The sequence below is a fragment of the Colletotrichum godetiae genome, assembly GCF_030913485.1.
Source record: "Colletotrichum godetiae strain CBS 193.32 chromosome Unknown BDP55scaffold_42, whole genome shotgun sequence".
NCBI classification, from domain to species: domain Eukaryota; kingdom Fungi; phylum Ascomycota; class Sordariomycetes; order Glomerellales; family Glomerellaceae; genus Colletotrichum; species Colletotrichum godetiae.
Genome location: NW_026851290.1, coordinates 267511 through 294427, shown reverse-complemented (window position 1 = coordinate 294427; position 26917 = coordinate 267511). Strand labels below are relative to the sequence as shown.

The following is a 26917-nucleotide window of genomic DNA, read 5'->3' as shown; positions in this document are numbered from 1 at the left end:
GGGCGAGTTAATGATTTAGTCAAAGAAGTTAGAAGAAAGTAAATATATCTTGCGACACTTGTACCAATAACAAATCTTGAGAGACACTTTATGTGTTCACGGATATTTTGGGTTAATTTTCATTTACATCCTCATCATTTCTTCGCAACCTAGGCTCTTGCTTTCACTTCTGTCCCAAACTTTGTAAGATCTTCCTCCTCCATGAACCGGGCTAAAACAGCAACTCAAGATTTGGATAGAGCATATAATTATCTCACATTCGGGGATTTGGGGGGTATATTGTGTTAGATTGGAACGTTGTGTCCGTGACAAAGGAAATTAAAAGGGGGTGTTGTGCTCATCATGTTTGTGTGTTCTCCTCTTATCCAGAGGAAAGAAAATACGCCCCATACTGCTTGCTTCTCAACTTTCAACAACTCCAAAACGCAACTTATTCAACGCCTCTTCATACTTGGCCGGGCTGTGATCAATCAACATACTCGTACCGAACCGCACCTCCCTGAAGCGCGACTCAACGTCCCGCACGTACTTGAGCACTATCCGCTGCGCAGGCCGACCAATAGACTCCTCGTCCGAAACAAGAAAGGCATCGCGCCTCAGCACCCGCTGACTCTCCACGATAAACACCTCACCCGGCGGCAGCAGCTTTAGGCTCATCATGCTAGAGCGCAGCGTCGTCAGCGCCGAGATGCTCCATTTATCCTCGTCTGCGGCGGCCATGGAGGAGGAGCGCGAGCTGCTGTTGGTGTACCACTTCTCCGCCAGCCCGGACTGGAAAGCCTGCCATATCCGCTGGCGAACCTCAACTTTGGCCTCGTGGTTGTCAGACTTGAAAGCGAGGGCGACGGCCTGGAAGTCGTGCAGGACGCCGAGGGAGAGGAATGGGACGAGGTCGCAGCCGTGGACGACGCTGGTGACAAGACCGCGGGTGGCTTTGCGGAGGGCGGGGGACATTGTGCCCGGCGGGCCGTAGGCGTAGACGTGGATTGGGCGGCCCGAGGGGAGGCAGACGTGCGTGGTGTCTGCGTCGAGGAGGCGTCCGTCGCCAAGGAGGCGGCGGTGCGGGTCCGAGGTCGTGACGAAGCCCGTGCCTGAGGATGAGGGCTCGGCGAGCATGGTGCCGAGTAGCGCCGTGACGCCGCCGCCGAGGGAGTGGCCGCACAGGACGAGGCCGTAGTCGCTAAACTCATCGAGGGCCTCCTTGAGGGTGTAGAGGACGCGTCCGTCGCCGCCGTAGAGGAGGCGGCGGGCGGAGGCGTGGATGCCCTTGTGCACCTTATAGGACTTGCCGCGCCAGTAGAGGTTGTCGTAGTCGCAGGCCATGTCGGCCAGGACGTCCTCGAAGCCGAGGGTACCGCGGCACGCGAGGACGACGGCTTTGGATTCGTGGTCGAGGGAGATGTAGTGGACCAAGGGGACGCCGGTGCCGGTCGAGCCGGTGGTGTCGGATCCGCCCTGGGCGTCGACGAAGGAGGCGAGGAGGATGCTGGTGGATTCGGACTCTGTGTGGTGCGCAAAGGAGCGGATCTCGTGGTGTGTGTCGTCCAGCGCTTTGATTAGGGGCATGTCTTTTGAAATACCCATGAACTTAAGAAAGTTGGAGCCGTATGACGCCGAGGAGAATCGCATGTATCGCGTGATGTTTCGGAGCAGATGGAAAGCCGGGAAGACACCATCCACTGTGCCAGCCCGCCTCAAGGTGTCAATGGCCTCGGAGTCGGTGTATGCACTTTTCTGATAGTACGATGACAGAACCAGAGACGTCTGAGAGCCGGTATTGGCGATGCTGTAGAGACTCGGCGTGTTGACGTGGGAACGGGCCCTCCTGGACTTCATCGGCGATGGCGGCTTTTGATCGTTCATGTCCTTCTCTGACCGCGACTTGGGGATGCTAGGCCCACCTACACCGTCACGTCGGCCATATACCGGAGATTGGGGCCGATATCCGTCAAAGGCGTGGAAGGAGTAGGTGTCCGTTTGGGACACAATCGAGTCCCGACGCCGCTCGTGTACGGAAATGTAACTGGCTCGCGAGGAGCTGCGAGGTACAGGCGAGGGGTTGTCGTATTCCCGGCCTCGTGAGCTGGAGGCAGCAGTTGGGCCCATGGCCCGAGTCTGGGACGGACGGCTGGGCTGGGTGGAGGTGCGTGTTGTACCATTTCTTGCAGAAGTCTTGGCCGGTTGCTTAGGTTTCCCCGCGGGCTGCGAACTGCCAGTGCCGGTTCCTTCTCGATGAAAAAGGTTGGAAATGTTTGAGCTGGTACCCCTTTTCAAAGCTTGCCTGATGCCTCCCTTTTTCTCGGTCGTGGGCTTCTCTGATGGTTTGCTGCTTGACAAGGGCTCTCCTTTCGTCCTCTTGGGCTTGGTGGCTTCAGCATGAGAGGAGACGGCACTCTCCTGACGTGCTCGCACTGGTAAGGGGCCGAGGGGCGCGCGCTGTCGCTTTTGGTTTGGCGCATTCTCGGGACTCTGCTTGGGCGTCGGGATTTGAGAGACTCGACTGCCGGGCGATGTCGAGGGGAAACTAGGGCCAACCTTTGCTCGGCGAGGGGTCGGGTTGGATGTCACATCCGGCCTCGAGATACTGGATGGGGCCGAGGTCAGCGCCTTCTTGGGTGGTACGGCTGGCGGTTCGTCCTTTCCGTCGTTTCGACCGTATCCGTCCGACTCCTCGGTGTCGTCCAGTGATTCCACCTTTCGAGAATTGTCTTCCGCCTCCTCGAAGCCTTGGATCGTTGTGTTTCGATGTTTGCTCTTGTCAACTCTGTAGACAACTCGATAGGTTGGGACATCAGCAGAGGCTTGATGCCTCACCAATTGCTCCTTTGGACTCTCTGAAGATGGTAGTACTTCTCGTTCAACGACCTCGACGCCCGGAGGCGGCGTCAAAGTTGGGGGCTCGGGTCCGGTAAAGTCCACCGTTATCATCTTTCTCGTCAAGGTCGTTGTTGAGATAGAGACGCTCGTGTCTGCAGGCATGGACCGCATGATCTGATTCTTCAAACGGATTTCCGGTAGGTCGTAGTCGTCTTCGTCCTCGCTAGTTTCCCTCTCGCCATGTCGTTCGATGGTCGCTAGTATACCAGGACTTGGTTGGTCGCCTGGCATAGAAACCAAGATATCGGGACCCTTGCTTTTGTAGCGGCCTTTGTGCACCCCGTACAGGCTGTTTTCGTGGATGTCGACCCGCTCCCCGTCGTTGAGTACGACGACATCCCAAACGATTTCATCATGGCCAAGTCGTCTGGTCTCTTCATCGAGGAAACGTCGACACTTGCGCTGTAGGTAGGCCAACGCGCACAAGCCCATGACCAGATCTACAACACCCACACGCTCACCCTCCACACCAGTCGCAGGGTTCTGAAATTCGCGGCGAATCAGAGTAATGATGCTTGCAATGGCACGTGAAGAGTCGGTTGAGCCAAAGAACTGATCGAGAGACGAAAGAAGAAGCTGAGATATCTCTGAAGCGACGGAGATGGTAGTACTCGTCATCTGAAAGCCGGTCGTTGTCCAGAAAACAATTTGAGACATGGCACTATGCAAATGCTCCAAGCTCCTCTCCAGGACAGTTTCTGCATCTTCTCTGCCCAGGTCGCTGTTGGAGCGTACAAGCATATCTCTCCCAGATCTGCTCAGAATTCCCTCGAGTATGCCCCTGCTGAGCTCCAGACTGGATAGAGTGGTGAATTTGGCAGCATCGAAGCCGTACGAGCTGATGAGGGTGCCAACACGGATTGCTAAACAAGTTGAGCGAGTGGCGAGACTAACGGCCTTTGCTATGGGACTCGGTAGCACAGTTCGTCCTTCCTGGTGAGAGTCGAGAGGGACGTGGATCAGACTGTGAGAGTGATCGTCCCCGTCCCCGTCCCAGTCGTCGTCCGTATCCATGGTGTCTGATGGGTGTGCCGGGGCAGAGGCCAGTGAAGGTCGGGAAGTGGGCGCTCGCATGCGCAGGAGGCACGGGTCATCAAGTGACAGACAACGTGGGGTTGGGATAAGGTTCCGGACGTTAGACTTGAAGTGATGAGGGATGTGCAGTCACCAATGTTATACTCGAGACCTCGACTGAGCTCGGTTCCAACAGGGGATGTCGAGCGTACAGTCAGGGGAATGGTGAAGCGAAACGGAAGCAGGTAATGAAGCGTTCAGAGACACAGAGAAGTTACAGGCTTGTGTAAAGAATAAGGAGAGGGACGGAGCACAACTAATTGTAGTAAAGGTAAGGGAGATGAAGGAGACGAGGTGGTTTTGAAAGGGGGGAACATAGGCGTGCTACCAGTGGTGGCAACATTCAAGCACCTTCAGCTACGCGTAGGAAGATCAGAGCAGCGCAGAAGTACACAGAGGCGTATAGGAGGTTGTGGAACGACCGGAATAGAGTAGATCTGGCAAAAGACTAGCCTCAGTGTACTACCTCGGCCTGCTCTGTCAACATCTATACCGACAGTCCCGTCCCGAGTGCAACGGGCGTGACGGTGCCGTGTTTTCTTGTGTTGTACTGATGACGAAATTCTGGAACCAGGTCGTGATAAGGGAACAGTACTGTGTAAAGAGAGGCGAGAACCCGCGTTTCGAGGAGCACTTTGTTTGGTACGGTACAGTGAGTGAGTGAGTGAGTGAGCGAGTGGTACCGCCGCGTAAGGTGGTTTTTAGGGTGCCGTGGATGCGCGGTGGAATGAAATCAGTTGGGGTGCTCTAGCCCAATGTGAGCTCAGGCAAAGGTGACCGGGTTGACGTGTTGAGCCGCTGTGCCAGGGCTCCAATAGGAGTAAGTGGGACGTTGAGCATGAGTAGCCTGTGGGTTGTTTCCGTACGGATGGGTAGCAAGTAAGTGTGGCAGCATGGGCAGCATGTGATTCTGGTATAATTTGTGGGGGATGTTCATGCGCGCGACGGCGACGGCGACGGCGTGAGGTAGGATGGGACGGGATGGCATGGCGAGGCCCTGGTTTCTGTGGGTGTGGGTGTGTTTCTCCAGCCCGGGGTAGTGTAGTCTGTGACTCTGTCTCTGTGGACGGAGTAGAATGTGCGTGTGCCTCTCTCAAGTCTCGGGGCAATAGAGGAGGCAAAGTACGTCTGTCTGTGTAGGTGTGTGTGTGTGTCTGTATGGAGGAATAACATGCCATCTTGTCTGGCTGACTGGTATGGCGCTACTCGATAGCGTCTGGGGTGGGATGGGATGAGACGGGATGAGATGAGATGATGGGGGATGAAGATGGGGGATTTGCCCGAGCCGATGAGAAGTCGAGACTAGTGTTAGGGGCTACACACACAGCTAAGATGGTAGCGTGGGTGGTGATTCGAATCGGTCATGCCTACCGACCTAGCATACCGATGGGTGCTTCAGACTGCGTGGATGTGTGCATGAGGCTTGTGATGGTTGGAAACAATCCCTCACATCTTGCCTTTTGGAAATGATATCACGGCAAGAGTGAGTTGCTGTATAAGTACGTATCAAAGCGTTTCTTCACGGCCCAGGTAAACCCGAAGATGTTCCTAGCCGCCAAGTACCTTACGTATACAAGTGAATTGGATCCTGCTGCTCGTCTTTCACCATCCTCCTCCGCAACTCTACAACAGGTACACGGGAGATTCCACTCAACAGCAAAAGCAGTTCGTCTTGTATTCGGTGCTGTTCATGTTGAATACACGATTAATCAGTTCCCGACTTGTCTACTAGTTCGAGTTAAGGTAGCACGGGCAGTAAGTTTCCGTAGTAGCTGGTGGCTGCGACCACGAGCAGAGGTTCGTTATCAGCAGGTGCACGTCTCCATTCTAGCGTCTCATTCTCGCTTGCCATCCGACCGATAAGCTTGTAGCCAATGTACCTTATGAGGGTGGTTGCCCGTCATCCAACTCTGACGTGACGTGAGTGGTCCAAAGTCACTGAAGTGTCTCTGGGACTGGAGGGGCACTGCCATGTTTGCACATGCACTGGAGACGTTGAATACCAACTAAGATTATGGCATTCCAGATGGGAGGAATGCCAAGGTCTCGAAGACATGTTTCTTGCCTTACATAAGCTTATGGAAGAGGGTCAAAGTTGCCTCCATCGTCGTGGGCGGCGGTTTAGGCGGTTGAGGCGCATCCTTCCAATTATCGCACGCAGGAACGGTGTTTTCCCCCTTTTTACCTTTCCTTTCCCTGAAGATATAAACATAACTATTCTGTTGTAGATTTGTATCTCGGTGGCTTGACCCTTGCTTCTTTCCTACATCTGTGCGGCACGATTGAGTTTATAATCTCTTGGTGGCTTCATTACAATCTACATCCGCTATCCACGGAATATGCAGAGCCGCAGACTGCAGCTTCACCCTGTGCCTCGGCCGGCGGCTGGCCCTGATGGTTGGGACGGACATGCGCCCAGTACCTTGCTGCTTCGACGATCGACAGGCCCAAGGGCGGGAAGATGTGAGGTGATGTAGTAGGTATCCCAATTCCCGGACGAGTGTGGCCAAGATTGTCTCGAGATTCCGAGGTTGCAGGTCGATATGTAAGGACAGCGGCACTCTCAGCATCTACCTCTCCCACTGCCCATGGTCGCGGGTTGGACCTAAGCTGTAGGCATCCGCAGGGTGGGAGGTAATGTTTTCTACTCACACACATAGACACACACACACACACTCTCTCTCTCTCTCTCTCTCTCTCTCTCTTTCTCTAAAAGTGGCTGTCCCGTATGCTATGAATAGCCACACGCAGAAAAGCCTCGAGATCGTCCCGTGCAGGCGGATACGGGCCTGGGAACCGCACGTCAGCTTACCTCAGTTAGGGCCAGCTCTCTACCAGCGACCAATGGGATGGCACATTTTGATGGAATGCAGAGGCGGAGCAACAGCTCAAGGTCCACGCCTCGACTCCTTCCTGGGACCTGAACTCGATACCCTAGATACAAAGTATTGGATGGAACAACTGATAGATCTCGGTTCAAATGCATCTTAACCACAGGATTGGGGATTCAGGAAAGGATGGACGAGAGGCCGTGTTGTTGACGGGAAGAGGCTAAGAGAAAAGGTTTAATTGCATATCTACCCAGCAGCGAGATGTAGTACTCTGTACCTACGGACGCAGGAGCTACAGGTACAGGCTTAACGAGGGGTCCCCCTGAGGTACGATGTAAATAACCTAACCATCTGGATGCAGATCTGCGATGCCTTGCTTGCTGCTGCTACGTTGCTGCCCTGGCATCCCGGCACCCTGCCCTGGTTGACGCAGTCGTGTCGCCTCACTGAGGTGCGTAGTACCTTGCTCTGTATCCGTAGGCAACGTAGACAGCACCCAGGTATTCGTACGCAGTAAGGTAGGGTGTTGACTTGCAGCCGGTTGCCCACTCCGACCGACGGATAAGGAAGGGTAATTCTGCAAACATCGCGCCTACATCACTACGCAGTCCACACCGCGGTACTGCTTCTTCAGTTTCTCTTGCTCTCTCGCTCTGCTACTGACGCTGACGCTGACGCTGTCTCTCTTTTCTCCATCGCACCCTCCCTCCGACATCTTCACCGCTTCGCCTTCCAGTTTGACACCTCAACGCATCGCGTTCTCTGCAGCTTCCCCCAACGAAAGCTTCGCCAGCCAATCGACTAGAGCACCTCTGTCTTTCGTTCCATCGTAGCGTAACGCACCTTAGCGACAGCTCAATTCGATCCTTCCCCAGCCAGTCAATCCAATCTTCATCCAACGCTTCCTCGGCGAAGAAGCTCCGATAGATCCATCCCGGCCGAACAATTCCTGTATCGTAGTCGCAATCGTATCGTCGTCGCAGTCGCAGTCGCAATGGCCGAAGTCGGACTCTTCACCGATGACCTCGTCTCCCCTACCGTCGCCGCTGCTCTGCCCGAGGGCTATATCGTGCGTGCTCTTCGTCAATCCGACTACAACACCGGTTTCCTCGACTGCCTGCGTGTTTTGACTACCGTCGGTGACATTGGCGAGGCCCAATTCGCGGAACGCTACCAATGGCTGTCCAAGAGTGACGGATACTACATTCTCGTCATTGAAGACACAAGTACCAAGACCGTTGTTGGAACGGGTGCCTTGATCGTCGAGCGCAAGTTGTCAGTTTCAACCACCCACAATCGCGTACTCCAAGAGTCCTACTGACCTTTGCTCCCCCGTACAGCATCCACAACCTTGGTCTCGTCGGCCACATCGAAGATATTGCCGTTGCAAAGGACCAGCAGGGCAAGAAGCTTGGCTTGCGCATCATCCAGGCCCTGGACTTCATCGCAGCCAAGGTCGGTTGCTACAAGAGCATCCTTGACTGTAGTGAGGCCAACGAGGGCTTCTACGTCAAGTGCGGCTTCAGGAGAGCCGGCCTCGAGATGGCCCACTACTACGAGGGAGACAAGAGTAAGGCCCAGTAGCCTTTTGTTTATCGCCTCAAGACTCTCCCACAACGGTCGTCCCGTCCCATATCAGACCGCCTCGGCTGTCCGGACCCGGATTCGACTCCGTTCGCTTTCGCATTACAGGCTCGAATAGCATCGGTGAGCTGCTGATGTTGAGTACTAGGACTGAAGCTCTAGTTGCTAGAGATACCAGATGCTAGATCAGACGAGCGCCAAGCTCGCTTTCGAGGAGACCAGAAGAACGACATAATGAAGAATATAGACCCATCAACCACCTGCATCCTTATTCTTTACTAGACCTCTTACTTGAGACCTTCCGCCCCATTTCAGATTCGTCTAGTATCATTTGATCAACCTCGAAACTTGACATGTTCAGGCATATCACATACTTGTCTCCAACTTGGCCGGCCTTTAGCTTGCTACTGACACACTGACACACGCCGCAGTCGCCTATGTGGCTTATGTCTGTTTCCTTGGTGTCCTGTCGTCAGGCCAACGATTTCTCGTCCGGCCGCAGAAAGGGCTGCACTGCACCACTGCGTTTACTATGGTCACCTTCAGATCACTGCTAACCTGTGTGCGCACCCGAGTGGCTGGCACTCGTGACATACTTTGGCCTTTCTCAAAGCGCCATCCAGGGGGAGCCTGTCTGCGGCGCCAGAAGCTTACGGCATGGAAAGGGTCTAGCCGTCTTGCCCGTGGCAGGCCGGTCGGATCGTCCGCCATTGAATCGTGGATCGTCGAGAAGCTGCCCCCGCGTTTCACATGCTTTGACTGAAATCGGTTTGGTTTCTCTGACGTCTAGTCCCTCGCATTCTTCATTTCGAACAGTGTGTATCCGTAGCAGTTGATGCTGTTCCCGTTGCTCCTGCAATGGATGCTTTGTTAGGTAAGTCTGCAGTGGCGCGGGAGTTGACAAAGGATTATGGCAATTGAGTAGAGTGAGACCGGATCCAGGTAGTGGTCAAGCCGTACAACCTCCGGCCATCTCCGTCATCGTTGCGGCGAAACCGCACACACGGAGACCCGCCTCGCTTCTTCCGCACTTCATCGGAGCTTCCCCCTCCAAACACCCAGGCGCACCGCAATGTGAGGCAGCTCGGGCAAAACGTCAGAGTCAGGGCTTTTCAATTTTGGGTGCTTCGTACGCCTCACGGATCCTTCACATGTGTGGCCAAAGCGCCTCTTCGTCGCAAATGGCTGACGGGAGCTGACCATGGCGCTGTCGTATAAGACAGCCGGCCACCATGTCCCCTTTTTTTTCCCTCCTGAGGTGCAGTCGCAAGCGTCTCACGATCGGACAACGGATATCCCCAACTACCAAAGTCCGAAGAAAGCACCACCGAACTATATCATAAGTCTGCAAGTCCATCCCTTAGAACTCCGAGCGCGCGTCGTCATTGGATCCATCTGGCGTCTGCAGATCCAAGGTACATTTCATTATTATTATATAAATTAGCTTCTGCACCGTTGCACTCTGTCTCCCACCATGATTGAGGACCTGCATTCTGCCATTGTTCGCGTGCGAATTGCTTCACTTCAGTCAGAGTAAGTCACCATTGCTATGTTACTTCCCTATTATTGATGCGCTTGAAATTGCGTGAAAGCACCTGTTGTTCTATACTACAAAGAATTAGTCTGCCGGGCGACAATATGCTGATCTCACCACCAGAGTCCTAAGCAAAACCTCCAGCCGAGAAGTTGTTCGCCGCCGAAGCAGCAGCAAAGTCAAGTCGATTCACGTTGCCAAGGGTCGATTGCCACTGTTCACGAAGCAAAGAACCGTTCGGGTTGTTTCTTAGAAAAATAAAATCATGTCGCCGCATAAGCTTCCGGAGCAGGATGGCAAGCGGCAGTGGGCGATGGGCACTGAGGCCTTTGAGAGGACCATGCCTCATCACCAGGGTATCAAGGCTCTCTGGGAGACCAAGTGGAAGTTTCCGGTATGCACGACACAAGTATCAGTGACGGGGACACGCATGCTGACTGGCTCACTATAGTGCACCAAGAGCGTTTATCCTTTCCACGATGGGCAGTATGAGGACTTTGAGCCCATTTTCGAACACTTGATCAAGGTAAGCTGCTTCTGAAGAAATGGATTGTGGGAAAAGGGTCTAACAGTAGGCAAGAACAACATCAATGATGGAAACTCCACCGCTTACACGGAAGCCTTCTTCCCCATCGCCGAGTCTTTGACCTTCAGGGGTGACGAGGCCATCATGGCCGGCAACAAGAAGGAAGCAAGCGACTTATACCTCAGAGCCTGCACGGTCTACCGCATCGCGCGGTTCCCTTACATTACGGCATACCCGGAAATCAGCTGTCAGGTCAAGTGGAAGGCGTGGGAGGCCCAGAAGCGCGCGTACATGAAGGCGGCGCAGTCGTGGGATTGTCCCATTGACGAGATTGATATCCCACACGCCCACGCCAAGGGTGGAGACTGGAAATCCATCCCGGCGTACGTGAGAGTGCCTCAGGGCGCATCCGAGAGCAAACCCAGCCCCGTGGTAATCCTCATGACGGGTCTCGATGGGTACCGTCCTGACAACACTGTCCGCTCCGACGAGTTCCTTGCCCGCGGATGGGGTAGTGTCATTGTCGAGATCCCCGGCACGGCCGACTGCCCCGCCGATTCGGCCGACCCCGAGAGCCCCGACCGTCTGTGGAGCAGCGTGCTTGACTGGATTGCCGCGGATGGCCGGTTCGACACCAGCCGGGTTATGGTCTGGGGTCTCAGTTCGGGAGGATACTATGCCATTCGTATTGCGCATACGCACCGCGACCGTCTGATCGGGTCGATTGCGCAGGGTGCTGGGTGTCATTATTTCTTTGACCCCGAGTGGCTGGAGAAGGCTGACGGCCACGAATATCCGTTCCAGTGAGTAAAAGATTCTCAGAGTTCTTGTGGGGACTGAGTTGCTGACGAGTTCACTACAGGTTGACGCCCGCCATGGCCATGAAGCATGGTTACAAGTCCGTGGAGGAATACAAGTCGGGTGTGCAGAAGAAGTTTTCACTGCTGGAGACTGGTATCATTGAGCAGCCCTCGACGCGTCTGCTGCTCATCAACGTAAGTTTATGAACTCATTCAATCCGTCGTTGGGGGTAAGTGACTGACACCGATGTAGGGTACTTTGGACGGACTGATGCCCATAGAGGACTCCATGATGCTGTTCGAGTACGGCACGCCCAAGGAGGCCAGGTTCTTCTCCGGGGCGCTGCACATGGGATATCCCATGGCCAACGGGTCGGTGTATCCTTGGATGGAGAGCGTCATGTCTAGCAAGATCTAGGCCTAGTGGATGTAATTAGAACCGTCGTGTAAGCTGTAGTAATGTTGCATGGTTCACGACACTTGGACTATTCGTTTCGCGGCAATGGGCTTTCAACCCATCCTTGAATGGTCATTTGTTCTTCATTATTCTCATCTAGACAGTTGACAGCCCTCACCATACCTAGGTATCTTCCGTCTCCCAGAACCTCTTCACCGTCCCATCCACCCGCCATCAACAACCAAAACATGCCCACTCACATACCCACTCGCCCGACTCGCAAGATACACCGATGTGCCCTTGAAATCCTCAGGCGTACCCCACCGCCCAGCCGGGATTCTCGCACTGATACTCGCCAGGCGCTCCTTATCGTTCAACAACGCCGTGTTCATCTCCGTCTCAATGTACCCCGGCGCGATGGCATTCACCGTGATGCCCTTGGACGTCCACTCGTTGGCAAAGGACTTTGTCAGCTGGCCGACGGCGCCCTTGGAGGCGGCGTAGGCGGGGACGGTGAAGCCTCCTTGGAAGGTGAGGAGGGAGGCGTAGTTGATGACGCTGCCTTTGCGGCCGGTGGTCGGGTGAGGGGTCAGGGTGAGCATGTGGGCTCCTACGTCGCGGGTTATGGTGAAGACGGAGGTGAGGTTGACTTGCATGACCTGTGTTGCGGTGTGTTAGCAGCTGTCCTCTTTCCTGTGCTGTCCAGACGGTCTGTATATTAGGTAAAAAACTCACGGCATTGAAATCCTCATCGGGGAACTTTTCACACGGGTGCCTCTTCTGGATGCCCGCACAGTTGACGAGGATGCGAATCTCGTGGCCATCTTTCAGGACTTTCGGCACCAGCGCGGCGACGCTCTCCTGCGAGGACAGGTCGGCGGTGTAGATTGTCGCTTTGCGGCCGAGCTCCTCGATGGCTTGCTTTGTGGTTTGGGAGGACTCGTCGCGCTGGACGAGGAGGACGTCTGCGCCGGCCTCGGCGAGGCCTAGGGCTACGGCGGCGCCGATGCCGCGGGTGCAGCCTGTTACAAGGGCTGTTTGGCCTTCGAGGGAGAAGAAGGAGGATGCCATTTTGGGGGAGGGGATGTCAATGGACGGTGGACAGACAGATGGACAGAGAGGTGGAGGAAGACTCTGTGTGAGGTTGTGTGGTGAGGGAGGGTATCACGATCGTAACGGGGAAGCAGTGGGAGAAGAAAAGCTTGGGAAGATGCGTCTGGATGGGATAGCTATATGAATGGAGAGGTGTTTGAGGTGAGTGGACATTGATTGGGCGAGGTCGGAGCAACATGTCGATTCGTAATTCAGTACCTACCTAGGTATTAAGGGAATTCACGGATAAAAGATCATCAAGCTTGTTAACGGTATTGTGCTCTTTTCCCCCGGCGAAACGGACAAGCTTTTGAGACTGGGCAAAGCTAACCTCGAGTCACCGAACGATCCCCGGTACGAAGACCGCGTCCGATTCTCCCCCAAGCCAATAACTTTCTTATGCTACGTACTTGAGCCTGATCTTGGACAAACTGCCATGACGGTGGTTACCAAAGTCATTCATGCTCACGCAAAAAAAAAAAAAAAAAAAAAAAAAAGTGAGTAAAAATAGGAGATGTACACCTGACACCACGGCATGGAAAGTCATCGACGCGGGGCAATTCGCGGCGGGAGTCTCACGATTCAAGCTGGAGTGAGGTGCGGGGCATTTTCGTGTGTGTTGTACCGTGGTACCTGATGTACTCGATACTCTTTTTTTTTTTACCCCTCCATTGCAAGGGTTCAGGGGACATCTCCAACCGTGACTCTCTGACGTCGTTTTTCGTGACTTTGGGTCTCAAGCATCTTTTTTTTTCTTCTTCTTCAATCAACCCTTTGTATACAATCAAGTGCCGTTAATGCCTGAAGAATCCGAGTATAGCATGCGATCTCTACTGTAACATGGAATTGACCAAGACTGATTGACATTGAAGCGTCGAAAGTGACTTGGGGGCGAAAGCAAAGGGACCAGCAGACTCGAGCTGGTACCCCCACGTAAGAAAACGCTAGGTGACGGTAAAGTGGGATTAGTCGATGGCCTTCTCCCCGCACGTCGGAGAAGACACGAAAAATAGTCACGATGGGTGGGGAAGAGGAGAAGAAGACAACGGGAAAGAGAGACGAAGAGGAGAATGATGGCTTTGGCCCAGACTAGAGCATGAGAATAGGACAGAACCCGAGTCTTCTGCGAATCACCGACGCTGTAATTGTCAATTCTCGATTGCTCTCGGGCTGTCTTACCAATCGAACCTTACTCGAAGGGATGGCCTAGCTGTAACTGTTCCTTTTCTTAGCTTTTCCTGGTGTACCTTATACAACTGTAGGGGAAAGATACGTACAGTACAAAGGAAGCCCAGGTCCAGGTCCTTCCTCGCCTTAGGACAGAATTGCCGTGTTTGGCCTCCGCGGCCGTTTTCTCCAGCCCCCGCGACGGATCCCCTCTGACTTTTCGGCGTGTATTGCCCATATTGGATGGGGGTCAACTTGAACTTCCACTTTGTATGAGTTGAGTAACAAAAGTATCCATAACCCGCGGGTATCAAAGGAAGAGACTGAGAGACTGGAACTGGGCAATTGGGCAATTGGGATTGCCCCTCCCCCTCTTTCCACACCCGCCCCCCTCCACTCCCGTCGTTGCCATCAAGATTTCCCATCCCGCAACATCCACCATTGAACCAATCCACGATGCGCCTCGTCTTTTGAGGCGGACGCGGCATTCTTTCCGGCAAGCTCAAACTTGAACTGTCCAAGTTACCTAGTCATGTCGACCGGTTGCCTCTCCACAACTCCACACGAACCGCGTCCAACAATGCTCTCTCCCTCGAGGGTATCCGTATGATTAGTCTTCCCCCTCTTTCCAGCACTGTCCAAGTGTCGCAAGTGTCACCATGTCGTACAAGGTACTGGATACACTGGCCAGCACCGGCAGTAATCTTGAAGCTCGCGCACGACTCTCTAGGTTCCAGTAGCTTTGGAGGCTGGGGGCTGAGTCCATTGAGATGGACATTTCGGCGTACTTGTACTCGAGCCGAGTTGGAAATTCCTTACTCGGCTATAGATCGTGTTAACTAGCAGCTTCGTCGGTTGACTTGGTAGCTTTCCCCCCACCGACCAAGTCTCTCTCGTAACCCGCATTTCCGTTTTGCATCACACGCCTCCGCCGATTCGCGTCCAACCCCAGTAGCTTGACTTAAGTCGCGTTTTCCGATCCGTCGATATCGGACTTGTGTTTAGCCATACGTACCTTTGGCTCTGCTCTGCTCTTGACCAAAAAGTAAAGCATACTCATAACTGCCTGGCCTGCCCGCTTTCTCGCAGCTTCCGGACACTTGGAATCACTTTCGCAACTTACATACCACCCCTTTCACAATACCATCGTAGCTCTTCTTTCCTCTCTCTGAATCCCCACTACACCTCGCACAGCAGTAAGAGTACATAGCCCACCATGTCAAGTGTCCAAGTCCAGACCTCCGTCCTCCACGGCGCGAGAGACCTCAAGATCGTAAGTTAATATTATTCTTTAGCGCTGGGAGCCCCAGACGCACCATGGCAAGATCTGACGAAGAGCGACAGGAACAAAGACAACTCCCCGCCCTCGCGCCAGGCGAAGTCCAAGTCGCCGTAAAGGCCACCGGCCTCTGCGGCTCCGACCTGCACTACTACAACCACTTCCGCAACGGCGACATCCTCGTGCGGGAACCCTTGACCCTCGGCCACGAGTCCAGCGGCGTCGTCACCGCCGTCGCTTCAGACGTCTCCAACCTCGCCGTCGGCGACCACGTCGCCCTCGAGGTCGGCCAGCCGTGTGAGGCCTGCGAGCTCTGCGCCGCGGGCCGCTACAACATCTGCAAGGGCATGAAGTTCCGCAGCTCGGCAAAGGCGTTCCCGCATGCTCAGGGTACCCTCCAGGAGCTGGTGAACCACCCGGCCAAGTGGTGTCACAAGTAAGAAATTCCCGGCGCAAAACCCTCTCGTAGCTCTCAAGCGCAAATCAAAAAGTAGACTGACCTCAAAAACCTTAGACTCCCCTCAGAAGTCTCCCTCGAATTCGGCGCCCTCGCCGAACCCCTCTCCGTCGCAATGCACGCCCGCGACCGCGGCAACCTCCCCAGCAACTCCACCGTCCTCGTCTTCGGCGCCGGCGCCGTAGGCCTCCTCTGCGCCGCCGTCAGCAAGGCCGACCAGCAGCGCGTCGTCATCGCCGACATCCAGGCGGACCGCGTACAGTTCGCGCTCGACAACGGCTTCGCGGACGCGGGCGTCGTGGTCCCCGCCGAGCGCCCGCAGACGATCGAGGACAAGCTCGCGTACGCGCAGAGCGTCGCGGAGCTGGTGAAGAAGGCCGAGGTTGGGGGCGCGGCGGTGGGCGAGGTGAATGCGACGTATGAGTGTACTGGTGTCGAGACGTGCATGCAGACTGCCATCTTTGTGGGGTTTTTTTTTCTCCTTCTTGTTTTCTGAACCGTTCCATCCTTTTTCTTCTTACACACAGCATGTGCTGACTTCAACTCCTTCAGTCCACCCGCCCAGGCGGCAAGATCCTCATCATCGGCATGGGCACCCCGATCCAGACGCTGCCCATCTCGGCGGCGGCGCTGCGCGAGGTCGACTTTGTCGGCGTGTTCCGGTACGCCAACACGTACCCCAAGGCGATTGACCTCATCGCCACGAAACCAAAGGGCCTGCCCGCGCTCGAGAAGCTGTTTACGCACCGGTACAAGGGGCTGAGCACCATCAAGGACGCGTTCGATATGGCGGCCAAGGTGAAGGATGAGAGCGGGAATCTGGTGCTCAAGGTTTTGGTGGATACGTCGAATTAGATGAAGTCGTTTTAGCGGAATTTCAATAAAAAGTGATTATTAAGTTGAAATTTGGGAAAGGTTGTTTTTGAGGGGACTGGTGATGTGATGAATGATGTGAAGTTTTGGAGCATCCCATTAAGACAGTTGGGATGTGGAGAATATCATGGATAATGAGAGGACGACGAACACCCAACGCAAAGAAGTGCCTCACATCACCCATTATTTGGACAAATTCCTCCACAACAAGCACCGACACTTTCGCTGTGAACACAAGTACGCTTCAAATCATTTCTATTTCTTTCGCTCTATTTATACGGCAGAATGGACAAAATCTACGACTTATCGGGGAACCCAAAGTCGATACCAAACGGCGGGTACACGTACCGCTTCAACTCCTTCTTGGCCGTCAAATCATCAGAATACGCCTTCAGCTCTTTCAAATCTTCCTCGTCCAGCTTGACAATCTCCAAGTTGGACTTGATCCGGCTCTCCGTCACAGACTTGGCAATCACGGTGCTGCCGCGCGCAACGTGGTAGCTCAACAAGACGGTACCGGCGCTGACGCCGCGCTTCTCGGCAATCTTGACGACGGGCGCCGCCGTCAACAAGGGACCGCCCGTGGAGCCGAGGGGGCTGTAGGCCATGATGTGGATGCCCTTGGCCTGGCAGTAGTCGACGATCTCCTGCTGGGGCAGGGAGGGGTGGTTCTCGATCTGGTTGACGGCGGGGACGACCTTGGCTTCCGGGAGGAGCTCGTCGAGGTATTTGACGCTGTAGTTGCAGACGCCGATGGAGCGGACTTTGCCCGTGTCGAGGAGCTTCTCGACGGATTTCCAGGTCTCGACGTGGGAGTGGCTGTGGATGATGTCGCGGGAGCCGTCGGGCTTGGTGGGGAATCTGTCGTGGTTGCCGTTGGGGTTCATTGCGACGGGCCAGTGCTGTTGTTTTATAAGTACTTGCTGGACATGGTAGGACAAGGCAGAGAGAAACATACGACGAGGAAGAGGTCGACGTAGTCGAGACCCAGGCTCTTCAAGCTCTTCTCCAGGCCCTCCTTGACCTTGTCGTCGCCAATGGTGTAGGTGGCCCACAGCTTGGTGATGACAAAGATGTCCTCACGCTTGACGCCGTTGGCAAAGGCCTCCTTGAGGCCGGCGCCGACTTCATCTTCGTTGGCGTAGCAGTAGGCGCCGTCAATGGCCTTGTAGCCTACTGAGAGGGAGTAGGAGACGGCCTTTGTGACTTCGCCGGGGGCGGATTGCCAGGTGCCTTTTTTGGGTGGACGATAACGTTAGTTGTGGGTTTCTCACTGAGAAGTAGGAGTTTGAGTGAGGGCGGTTCACATACCGAGGGCGACGGCGGGGATCTCGTATCCCGAGTTCAACTTGAAAGTCTGGGAAGCCATCTTGATTGTTGAAGAGTGGATGTGATGTCTAGTGAGGGGTTGGCGATATTGTTGTTGCGACAACTCCTGGATGTGAATGCGGGGGCGGGGTAATTTGATGTGGGAGAGTGTTCTGGAGAGTAAAACAAGCATACAACTCTTTTACTCGGGAGTAAGAGAGGGAAAAGAAAAAAAGTTCAATGGGAAGAGGGGGGAAACGTCACACGGGATAAGAAAGGGACGGGAGGAGGTGGGTGTGTGATCTCGGTATATATATCGACGAAGAGAGCAACGAAAAAGGCCAAGGAGAGACTATCAGGGTGATGTGTCGCGATCAGAAATGGCCGGGTAAATGCTCGACGATGCGTCGCGAATCCATGCCGCCTTTGCATCCCTTTCCAACTTTTCCTCCACACTCCCTCTTTCACCGGCCAGAAAAGATACATTATTACATAGTTCCTAGGCTGCGCAGATCTCGATTTGCTTGTCACCTGTGACGCTCCCTCCTCTCTGGTCCTCACTCCTCAGCTTTTCCCGAGCAAAGCTCGCCGGCGGGGAAGGACAAGAGCTGCCCGGGCTGTCCCTCTTTCGTGTGGATTTCCCCGGTTTGTCAAGTCACTGCTAGAAACCCCGTAAACCGTACGGGGTAATAGTGCACAGTACAACAGTAAAAAACTACAACAGCTTATACGGAGTCCCTCTCTAATTGGTGGGCTCAGTGTTACCATTTATGGATTAATTCTCTGGGTCGTCGGAGCAGCTCTCGGGTTCTGTTGGGCCGAGTCATGGGAAATGCCAAACTTGGCACTGGGTTTTGCTTGGTGTCGTGTTAGTAACAAAAGCGTGGGGAGCCTTTTTTTTTTCTTTCTTTTTTTTGGTCTTGTTCCCATAGCGGCCGGTTTCCGGCGGGGGGGGCTGGACGGGTTCAAGTGCGGGCAAAGTTCCCGGAACCAAGCCCGAGGTCCGGGCGCTTGGCCGCATTACTCTGGCCCCGTCCGTCCCTCCCTCTCCTCCCAATTACCTTACCGTACTAAGAGTCTGAGGCACTTCAAACCGGGGTTCCTGACGTTAGTTGGCAAGTTCCCCAACTCTACCGATTCGCAGGTATCCTGTACTTCTGTTCGCCATGCTCCTCCGCCCCCACGTTCATCCACACATGCTGGCGCTGACGTCCCGGCTCAATGGCCCAAAGGTAACACGAGCCAAGGTACTTATTTCGTGGGGACACAGCCGCCCGCCAAATGCTTCGCCGAAGTTAACCTCTTTTGTGATTAATAGATCTAGATGTATGCAAGGAAGAAAGCTCTATAGCTGCGCTGCGTCCGCGTCCGCGTCCCCCGTAGTCCGCGTCCACCGTCCCAGCGTCAATGTCATGGTACAACTGAAGGGTACTGATATTACACAACTCAACGCCATCCATCTCCTGTTGAATGAAGAGTTTGAATTCCGCCCTAACCCTTCGAACCGCCGTTCGTCGCCCTCGTGGCCGTCGCACACTGCTAACCGGCAATGAGGACCCAAAGTCTGTAAGGTTGGTCAGTAACGAATTCCCGATCTTTGGCGAGGCTAATATGGGAACATACAGGAAGAAAATCATGAGTACGCCAAACATTTTCTACCCAATTTTGTCAGTTAGCGTGAACAATATTCGTCGCATCGGACTGCCCATAAACGACGACGACGAGGGGGCAGACATACAGCAATGAGCCATCTGTTGCTGGAAACACGGCCCCAGTACTTGAGAAGTTCTACAATCAAAGAGTTAGATACCATGCGGACGCCTGTCTCACTGTGTCACTGTAGCACGGAGCCTGCGGAACTTACCTCTTTGCGCTCCTTGCACGTTGTCGACAACGTCTTCCGTGTTTGCGTCGATGCGCTGGATCATCTCGCTCTGCTCCGAAACCATTGTCGCCAGCTGACCAAAAATCTGTGTCCTCCCGTCAGCCCACGACATCCCAGAATCGTGTCAAATCGCAAAACTTACAGATCCGAGCTCCGCAATGGTGGATTCGATGCTTTCAATAGCAGCACCTCTCTCCTGGATATACGTGTTTTGCGGTTGCGCCTCTTCCATCATGAGAAGCTGCTGGTCTCCTGGCGGATTCAGCGACAGCAGATCTGCGCCTGGCGAGGGCGTCCCTCGTTGGGGCGTTCCATACAGCGGCGATGCTGATTGTTGAAGGGGTGGTTGCGTGTGTTGTGAGACGCTCGAGATGAACTACAAACGCATATCCACATTAGCACAAGTACATCTCGTCGGACACCAGGATTGGAGCGCACGTTGTCTGTCCTAGATCTCGAGGCCTGGATGTTCTTGGTTCTCTCCTCTAGGACATCCTTGAAGTTGGCCGACACGTCCGTCAGCTTGCCTTGCAGCATAAAGACGACATTCTTGTTGTGTTCTCCCTCTTGATCGGCCTTTGGATGTTGCTGCTTCGTTAGGACCTGCAGGCCTCCAATCTGCTGGTTCAGAGCGCTCAGATCTTGCTTGATGATGTATGTGAGCTCGTTGATCTCGACTGGCCGGTCGTCAAACAAGGTCCTGCGCCGCGCCACTGTGTAAATGATCTTGTCAGCGCCAGGCCGTCATCATTGCGGAACATCCCTTGGGGTCCAAACGCATACATGTTGCCAGCTTCTCCAACTTTGCCATTGTGCCCGAGATTCCTCTCCCGATTTGCGCCGCCTGGCGCGCAAACTCGGAACGCCGGGGTCGTGAGTCGCCATCGCTGGCGGCTTTCTGGGAGTCGGTGAGGAGTGATCGTCGTTGAGCGCCGACCTTGCTGGAAGCCTGTCGACGTTGCGCTTGAGCGAGAACCGATTTGAACTCGGCGGTTCGGTCCTGTATCGATGCGACCGCCATGGTGGAAATAGCGTATAAGACGGGGGCGACTTTGAACTGTAGACTATGATTTTCTGGGGGCGTGGCGGCCAGCGCGTTCGGGATCGTTGAGGGGTTCCTTGAAATGCGGGAAAGTTGTCGTCGAGCTGGGTTTGGCGATTGAGGTGGATGGTCAGGGATGGGAAATGAGCTGTGTCAAATTGACGGACAGGCACGTTTGGGAGCGTGGCAGTGGCTGCGGCTGGCAAAGAAAGGCTATTGTACAATGCGCGCGAGCGTTGGGTATAGACAGAAAGATGAGTCGAATACTGCGTCCGGATTCTAAAGTCGTCGATAGGGCGACAGAATTATCGAGAAATCGAAAAAGTCGAGATGTATAGTTGTTAGTTGAGGCAAACGAGCGTCGTGGCCGAGTTCTATGTCCGGGGCGTCTAGGTCCAAGTGCAGAATCATTGGTGAAGGAAAGGGTGCAGCGCTGCAGTGACTGGTTCTGCCGGAGTGACGGGGCCAGGGTGTCCGATACATCCATCTCTCAAATGGAAGCCCTGGAACTTCAACCTGTCCTCCGCCCATCCCTTCGGGAACAAATCCCTGGGCCTGAACTGTGCCGTTGTGCAAGCGCCAGCGTTGGGAGCTCTCCAAGATGTGGCTCGTGGCCTGGTGCAGAGTTGTGCATGCACCGCCACATCTAATTATGGCACGCCTCGTTACCTGCATACATGTACCTTTTCTCAGACACTGAGAGGTACCTCTGACACTTCCAACCATCACCTATTCTGATGTACCTCTCTCTGTACCTGCCTATGGGAATCTCCGGGTGAGCCCGCGCTGCAGACTCCAGCCGATACCAGGCGCCTTTACCTTACTCGTGCCTCCAGGCATATGATGGAGTTAGATGCATGTGCCTGTTGCCATAGAGGAAGCATCTTTTGCAAAGGTCCCTCAGACATCTTAATATGCGAGGTGAAGACTGCAAAGTTTTACTTTATTGATGTGCCTTTGACTTGTACTTGCAACTTCATGTCCAAGAAGCGAGCGGTGGGTTGTTGTCACTTACAGAAAGAGGGTGCACCTTAGTAACTCGCAGCAGCGTTTTGAGACGCACTCAGCCCAGCCGAAGCAAATGGGGGCCGGCTGACTGTGTTCCACAGCATCTCTGATGTATAGTTTTCAAGTTTTTGAATCAATCAGCTTCAAACGAAGCGCAACTCCAATTGTAACACTCGCGTCACTTACACACCAAAACCGCAGTGACGAAACTTTGCCTTGTGTCCGAGTCTCTTGCATACGCAACCTGCTCTCTCACAAGGCATACGAGTCCATCCAAGACGTAGGAGACCGTTACCTACGCACTCAGGCAAGAACTTCCAAGGCTCAAGCCACAGCAGACTCGACCAGGCGGCCGTTTACGAAACATCCCTGCTCTTCGTGATCCAGTCGGCGGCATCCTCGAGCTTCCATTGGAAAACACCCCCAGCTCGTTCCCCTCTTTTTCAGCACGTCCAACGGGTCTGTCCTTCAAGGGTGGCACTGGTGGTCAAAGTAGTTTCCCGCCTTTGCGTTGCTGATGATTGACATACCAATGCAACAACGCTGGGATGGCCCCGGCATGAACTGTGCAGCCCAGCTGATGAGATGTTCCCGCACCGAGAAGGCAGAAACAAAAAAGCCAGAGGCAGGCAGTCATCTCTCTGGTCGATGGCACGACAGCCCCCATAGACAATGAGGGCGAGGCACCGTATCGCGCGGGCTGGGACTGGGTCGCGCTGCTACCTCATCAAAGGGTACGACTCGATGTACATCAGCTGTCGCCTTCTTCGCCACCATAGCACATGTACCTTCTGTCCTTGCGTAGCCCGCCCCAAGCCACGTCCCCCCCGACTTCCCAAGTTCCCAAGCCCCCAAATTATCATCCCGTCTTTCTTTGGGTTCCCCGTCGCCCATCAGGTCGCTCGTCTCCAGCGAGATTCTGGCCTTGTCAGACTGCCGACCTTCATCATTATCAGCCCAGTTCCTGTCTCTGTGCCGTGCCAGAACGTGACGATTTCTTGGCCTTTTTGGGACGCGCCTGTTTTCTTTCCAATTTTCGTCGTCGTTATCAACTCGGAGCTCACTTTCGTGCTCCTTATCCCATCCGAAGGTCCGCACCTGGAGCCAGCGTCGCAACGTTTCTGGCCAACCCGCCTAATCCCATCGGGAAACCAACCGCAACCCGCAACCCGCGCGCTTCGCGATACCCAATTCCGAGTTATCGGTGAAGCTTGGAACGTCCTCAATCGTAGTCGGAGAATTCAAGCAATGAAGCAGTAGACGGTTTCGAAACCATCACATAAACGAACGACGCTATGGACGGCTCGTCGTATAATTACGGCTTCAGGGCCCCTCATTCTAACTCGCCGTTGTGAGTGATTCGATTTCTTCCACCCGTCAGCTTCACTTGGCTTGCTTCCACACAAACACACCACAACTAGGCTTTGTCTCCTCTGTAGAATGGTACTGACCACACAATTCTGTCTGTAGAAGCCCGGATACCCCAACGAGTGCCTCCTATAAGACCAATGTAAAGAGAACCAAGACCAAGAAATGGGTCGAGGCCAAGACTCAGAACTACGATGGCGATGACTGGGGAAACGACTTTGAAGACGAAGCCGACGATCCCGTTCCCGTGCCGCCGCTGAAGCCCACGGGCTACCGTCAAGCCGGCCAGTCAACAAATGCAGCTCTCCCGTCGCACCAGCCGCCAGCTCCGGCTCCAGCTCCCCAGCCAGCCGAGCCTGCGCCCTCAGTGCGACCGGCGCAGCCGACAGTGAATGAAGCCAGACCGACCTCTAGCCATCGGCCCACTGCCGGACTTCCGCCTCTGCAGATCCAGAACTCGGCAAAGCCTGCACCTCCCGTGGTGCAGCAACCTGTGGTCGACGACCTGAAGCCGCCTCCGACCGTGTCAGGGCGGGCCTCAGTGGACGCTGCTCCCGAAAGGGCTCCCCAAGAACCGGTCGTGTCATCACCTCCACCTGCCAGCGCTGGCCTGCCTTCACGGATGAGCCCAGCACCAGCTCCAGCGCCCGTTGCAGCTCCGTTCGCTGGTCGCCCAGAATATGCCAGGGGCACTCCATCCCCTCCTGTAGGAAGCAGACGGACTTCACCGGCCCCAGCGCAAACCCAAGCCGCCCGCTTCCCTCCTCGTAAGAGCAGCATGGGACAGCAAGACCGTGATCGCCAGGCTTCCGGTTCTCGGTCGAGCTCCACGCAGCGTCCATGGATGGAGCAACGATCAGCGTCCCCCTCCAATGTCAAATCGCCGGGCACTCCGTCCAACACCACAGCAGCGCACTTTATTCGACCGTCGGATATCTATCGCCGGATGGACGACAGTAAGGAAAAGGAGGGTGGCTTGACGGAATCGGGAAGGCCAAGCATGGACAGTGCTACTGGCCCTAGGAGTGAATCGTCAGTGTCGGCTACCAACCCGACAATTCCGGTAGTCGATGCTGGTGAGCAGCAGACGACGCGCCGTAGTTTGGATAAAGGCGAAGGACTGGATGTTGTTGATAATGCCACAAGACAACCTATTCTGGCACCGGTCGCGGAGAGGAAGAGCGAGTACGGTTTCGACGGGCTTCTGGCACAACCTCAGGCCCAAGGCGTAGACCGGGGCCGACTGAGTCCTCCAGGAGGCATGCTGGAGAGCAACTTGGGTGTGCCGGAACCGCAGTTGCAGCGCCCAACTGCTGAAGAATCCGACCAGAACCGCCGCTACTCCACGAGCCCTCGACTGCCCGACCTGGCACGCATGTCCCTTTTCGGAGACGACTTCTTCTCGAACCCAGACAAGTATGCTCACGAAGCGCCTCCGATGCCGACTCTGCCATCCCAGATCCAGAAGCAACCTTCCGAACCCGCCTCCACGGCAGAGAAAGCGCCAGCTGTGGATATACCTCCTGCTGCTGCAACCTCCGGTGATGTGACGTCTCCACTTCCCATCATCAGCACGACTCCGCAGCCAACCAACTCATCGTTGCCTGCATCTCAACCAGTCAGCAGAGAAAGGTCGCGTTCACCATCCCAAACACCACCAGCCTTGGAGGAATCCAGCAGATCTCGTCTGCCTTCGCAAACTACTCGGCCGTCTATTCCTGGAGGCTGGGTCACCGAAACACGCTCCATTGCCGATTCTCAGACCACTTCCGCCGTTGCGACGCCCGCTGCTACTGCCGACCGGAAGCCCATTCTCAGCGTGGATCCTGGCGAAGTTTCCCCCATTACCGATAACGAAGACGACAAGTTTGGCGGCAGCGGGGTAGCTACCGTGAAGGATACGGTATCCATACCTGTTTCCATCCCCGAAGCTTCGGAACGGGCCGCTCAGATGGAGGGTCGTGTTGACCAGGATGCCGACCTGGAGACTTCGGCTCCTTTGAACCCTCGCGAATCAGGCAGCTCGTCATTGGATTTTGCGGCGCCAGAGAGGCTGCAGCGCGAGTCCACCATGAGCACCATTGCCGACCCATCCCCTGTCAAGGAGAGCGATAAGTTGAGAGAAGAGATCATGCGCAGCCTCAGTCCCGTCCGCCCTACAAGCCACGAACTGAACAACTTCAATAACCACCAGTCGCTCAGCCCCGCCGTCGACGTCAGCGGTACTCGTGAAAGCACCTATCTCGACAGCGTCTACGACGACTATTGGACTGCAGGCGACGACAAACCCGATGTACCCAGCTTGCCGTCACAACAGCTAGAGCAAGAGAGGGCGCTTACCCCCAACAAAGATATCTCTGACGTTCCTCCTTTGAGCCCTCGCAAAGACGCCATGGACAAGGCTTCCACGCTTGGTCGACGCTTTTCATGGGAAGCAGGAGGGGAGCAGGTTACACCAAAGGCCTCTGATGCTAAAGATCCCCTCGCCGAGTCTCATCCCCAACTTGGCGATGCCGGCGAAGCCAGTCTGCCTCCTAAACAAGGCGATCATGAGGTGCAGGCTGCACAGTCAGACGTAGCCAGCGACTCCGAACGTACGCCGCTCGCTACTGGGTTGGACGATGGGCATATTAGCGTGCCGCAAGACGCGGGCGCGATGTCTCATCAAGTGTCGCAGGTTAGTTCGGCGCCGAGAGATCGCATGGACTCCGAAGTGATCGAACCGCCGTCACCCGTGTCAGTCACGGCCGATAAAAACACTACGTCGGCTGCACCCACCCGCCGACTGTCGCTCGCGGAAGAAAAGTCAATGGCTCGGGTCTCATCAAATCCCGTCTCACCTAGCCCACCGCCCGGCGATCATCCTGCCCTGGCCCAGGTTCAACCCGAGCCTGAGCCAGAGGCAGAGTCATCCGAGGCCGGCCAGCCGCCTGCATCTCCTGCTGCTCCTCAACGCCAGTCGACGCAGCCTGTCAAGATTGCGACATTCAAAGAGATCATGGATCTTTCAAACTCGAAAGACAGGATCCAAAAGTACAATGAGACGCGCTCACAATTCGCGTCGATGGATTCGGGACTGAACAACTGGTTGGAAACCTTAAAGGCCCAGCATCCTGAGCACGCCAATGCAACTGCATCATTTGGAGCTGGCGCTCCTGGCTCTGGTCCAACACAGTCGTCGCCAACAACCTCTCAGCCGGCTTCTCAGCAGCCTTACTACCAGCAGTACCTCAACGCAAGCAACCCTAACCTCGCGGCGGGAGCTTCGGGTCGACCTCCTGCGGGAAGTGCTCCCACTGGTTCGTCTCATTCGCCTTCAAGTGATTTCAAGCATTCGAGCGGTCAAGTTGGGGCGAAGGGCAAGGGACTATTGCTTGCGGCTGGCAAGGCGGGTAAAGGTCTATTGAGCAAGGGAAAGAACAAACTCCGTGGCACTGGGGACAAGGTATTTCTTTAACATTCCTATCAACTGGGATCATCACATCACACAGGGCATGCATTCTTTCTAGTCTGGTTGTTGGGAGGGATCGACAGTCTGATCTGTCCCGAGCAACCACGTTTTCCCATTGCTTTTTTTCTTCTTCGCTCTTCTTCCTCACTTTTTCCCCCTTGGTAATCACTTATGAGTTATGTGTCTCCCTTTCTGGCCAGAATGACGGGACTGTATGATTAAGGAATGCTACGAAACTTTTTCTCTACTACTGCACCATCATGTAACCCCTGTGGTGATCTCGGACACTCTAAAGTCCCACATGGCATCTTATATGGTGAATCATCTCTAATTGCGTGTTCTCCGACAGAGCGACTCATCTCCC

The 26917-nt window shown here is 54.8% G+C and overlaps 9 protein-coding genes across 9 annotated transcripts; 4 read left to right on the top strand and 5 right to left on the bottom strand.

The window, feature by feature from the left end:
• Positions 1-402: 402 nt before the first annotated feature.
• On the bottom strand, positions 403-3891 carry BDP55DRAFT_731860 (lipase; the record flags this gene model as incomplete). The annotated part of the gene is made up of 1 exon (XM_060579875.1): positions 403-3891. The coding sequence occupies one exon, from the start codon at positions 3889-3891 to the stop codon at positions 403-405; it is 3489 nt and encodes a 1162-aa protein (XP_060425979.1).
• An 823-nt stretch (positions 3892-4714) lies between these two features.
• Positions 4715-6937, bottom strand: BDP55DRAFT_635392 (uncharacterized protein; the record flags this gene model as incomplete). The annotated part of the gene is made up of 7 exons (XM_060572773.1): positions 4715-5011; positions 5336-5351; positions 5520-5635; positions 5832-5937; positions 6022-6220; positions 6273-6561; positions 6764-6937. 7 exons carry the CDS (start codon positions 6935-6937, stop codon positions 4715-4717), a joined length of 1197 nt encoding a protein of 398 aa, XP_060425978.1.
• An 839-nt stretch (positions 6938-7776) lies between these two features.
• BDP55DRAFT_559518 (acetyltransferase) lies at positions 7777-8366 on the top strand (the record flags this gene model as incomplete). Its single annotated transcript, XM_060569906.1, has 2 exons — positions 7777-8057; positions 8123-8366. The coding sequence occupies 2 exons, from the start codon at positions 7777-7779 to the stop codon at positions 8364-8366; spliced, it is 525 nt and encodes a 174-aa protein (XP_060425977.1).
• Positions 8367-9803: 1437 nt separating this feature from the next.
• Positions 9804-11833, top strand: BDP55DRAFT_282434 (Alpha/Beta hydrolase protein). Its single transcript, XM_060566484.1, has 6 exons — positions 9804-9899; positions 10024-10294; positions 10352-10426; positions 10481-11229; positions 11289-11421; positions 11480-11833. Exons 2-6 carry the CDS (start codon positions 10166-10168, stop codon positions 11642-11644), a joined length of 1251 nt encoding a protein of 416 aa, XP_060425976.1. The 5' UTR covers positions 9804-9899; positions 10024-10165; the 3' UTR covers positions 11645-11833.
• A 2-nt stretch (positions 11834-11835) lies between these two features.
• BDP55DRAFT_731857 (2-deoxy-D-gluconate 3-dehydrogenase) lies at positions 11836-12694 on the bottom strand (the record flags this gene model as incomplete). The annotated part of the gene is made up of 2 exons (XM_060579874.1): positions 11836-12282; positions 12359-12694. 2 exons carry the CDS (start codon positions 12692-12694, stop codon positions 11836-11838), a joined length of 783 nt encoding a protein of 260 aa, XP_060425975.1.
• Positions 12695-14912: 2218 nt separating this feature from the next.
• Positions 14913-16484, top strand: BDP55DRAFT_282353 (alcohol dehydrogenase GroES-like domain-containing protein). The gene is made up of 4 exons (XM_060566483.1): positions 14913-15155; positions 15227-15597; positions 15676-16081; positions 16171-16484. Exons 1-4 carry the CDS (start codon positions 15099-15101, stop codon positions 16471-16473), a joined length of 1137 nt encoding a protein of 378 aa, XP_060425974.1. The 5' UTR covers positions 14913-15098; the 3' UTR covers positions 16474-16484.
• Positions 16485-16787: 303 nt separating this feature from the next.
• Positions 16788-17860, bottom strand: BDP55DRAFT_559398 (aldo/keto reductase; the record flags this gene model as incomplete). Its single annotated transcript, XM_060569898.1, has 3 exons — positions 16788-17393; positions 17450-17724; positions 17803-17860. The coding sequence occupies 3 exons, from the start codon at positions 17858-17860 to the stop codon at positions 16788-16790; spliced, it is 939 nt and encodes a 312-aa protein (XP_060425973.1).
• Positions 17861-19066: 1206 nt separating this feature from the next.
• On the bottom strand, positions 19067-20855 carry BDP55DRAFT_282261 (SNARE domain-containing protein). Its single transcript, XM_060566482.1, has 7 exons — positions 20468-20855; positions 20123-20397; positions 19827-20060; positions 19664-19769; positions 19538-19587; positions 19423-19454; positions 19067-19363 (listed from the first exon to the last, which is right to left on the bottom strand). Exons 1-7 carry the CDS (start codon positions 20703-20705, stop codon positions 19339-19341), a joined length of 960 nt encoding a protein of 319 aa, XP_060425972.1. The 5' UTR covers positions 20706-20855; the 3' UTR covers positions 19067-19338.
• A 1719-nt stretch (positions 20856-22574) lies between these two features.
• On the top strand, positions 22575-26875 carry BDP55DRAFT_674721 (uncharacterized protein). Its single transcript, XM_060575677.1, has 2 exons — positions 22575-23085; positions 23205-26875. Exons 1-2 carry the CDS (start codon positions 23030-23032, stop codon positions 26557-26559), a joined length of 3411 nt encoding a protein of 1136 aa, XP_060425971.1. The 5' UTR covers positions 22575-23029; the 3' UTR covers positions 26560-26875.
• The last annotated feature ends 42 nt before the right edge of the window (positions 26876-26917 follow it).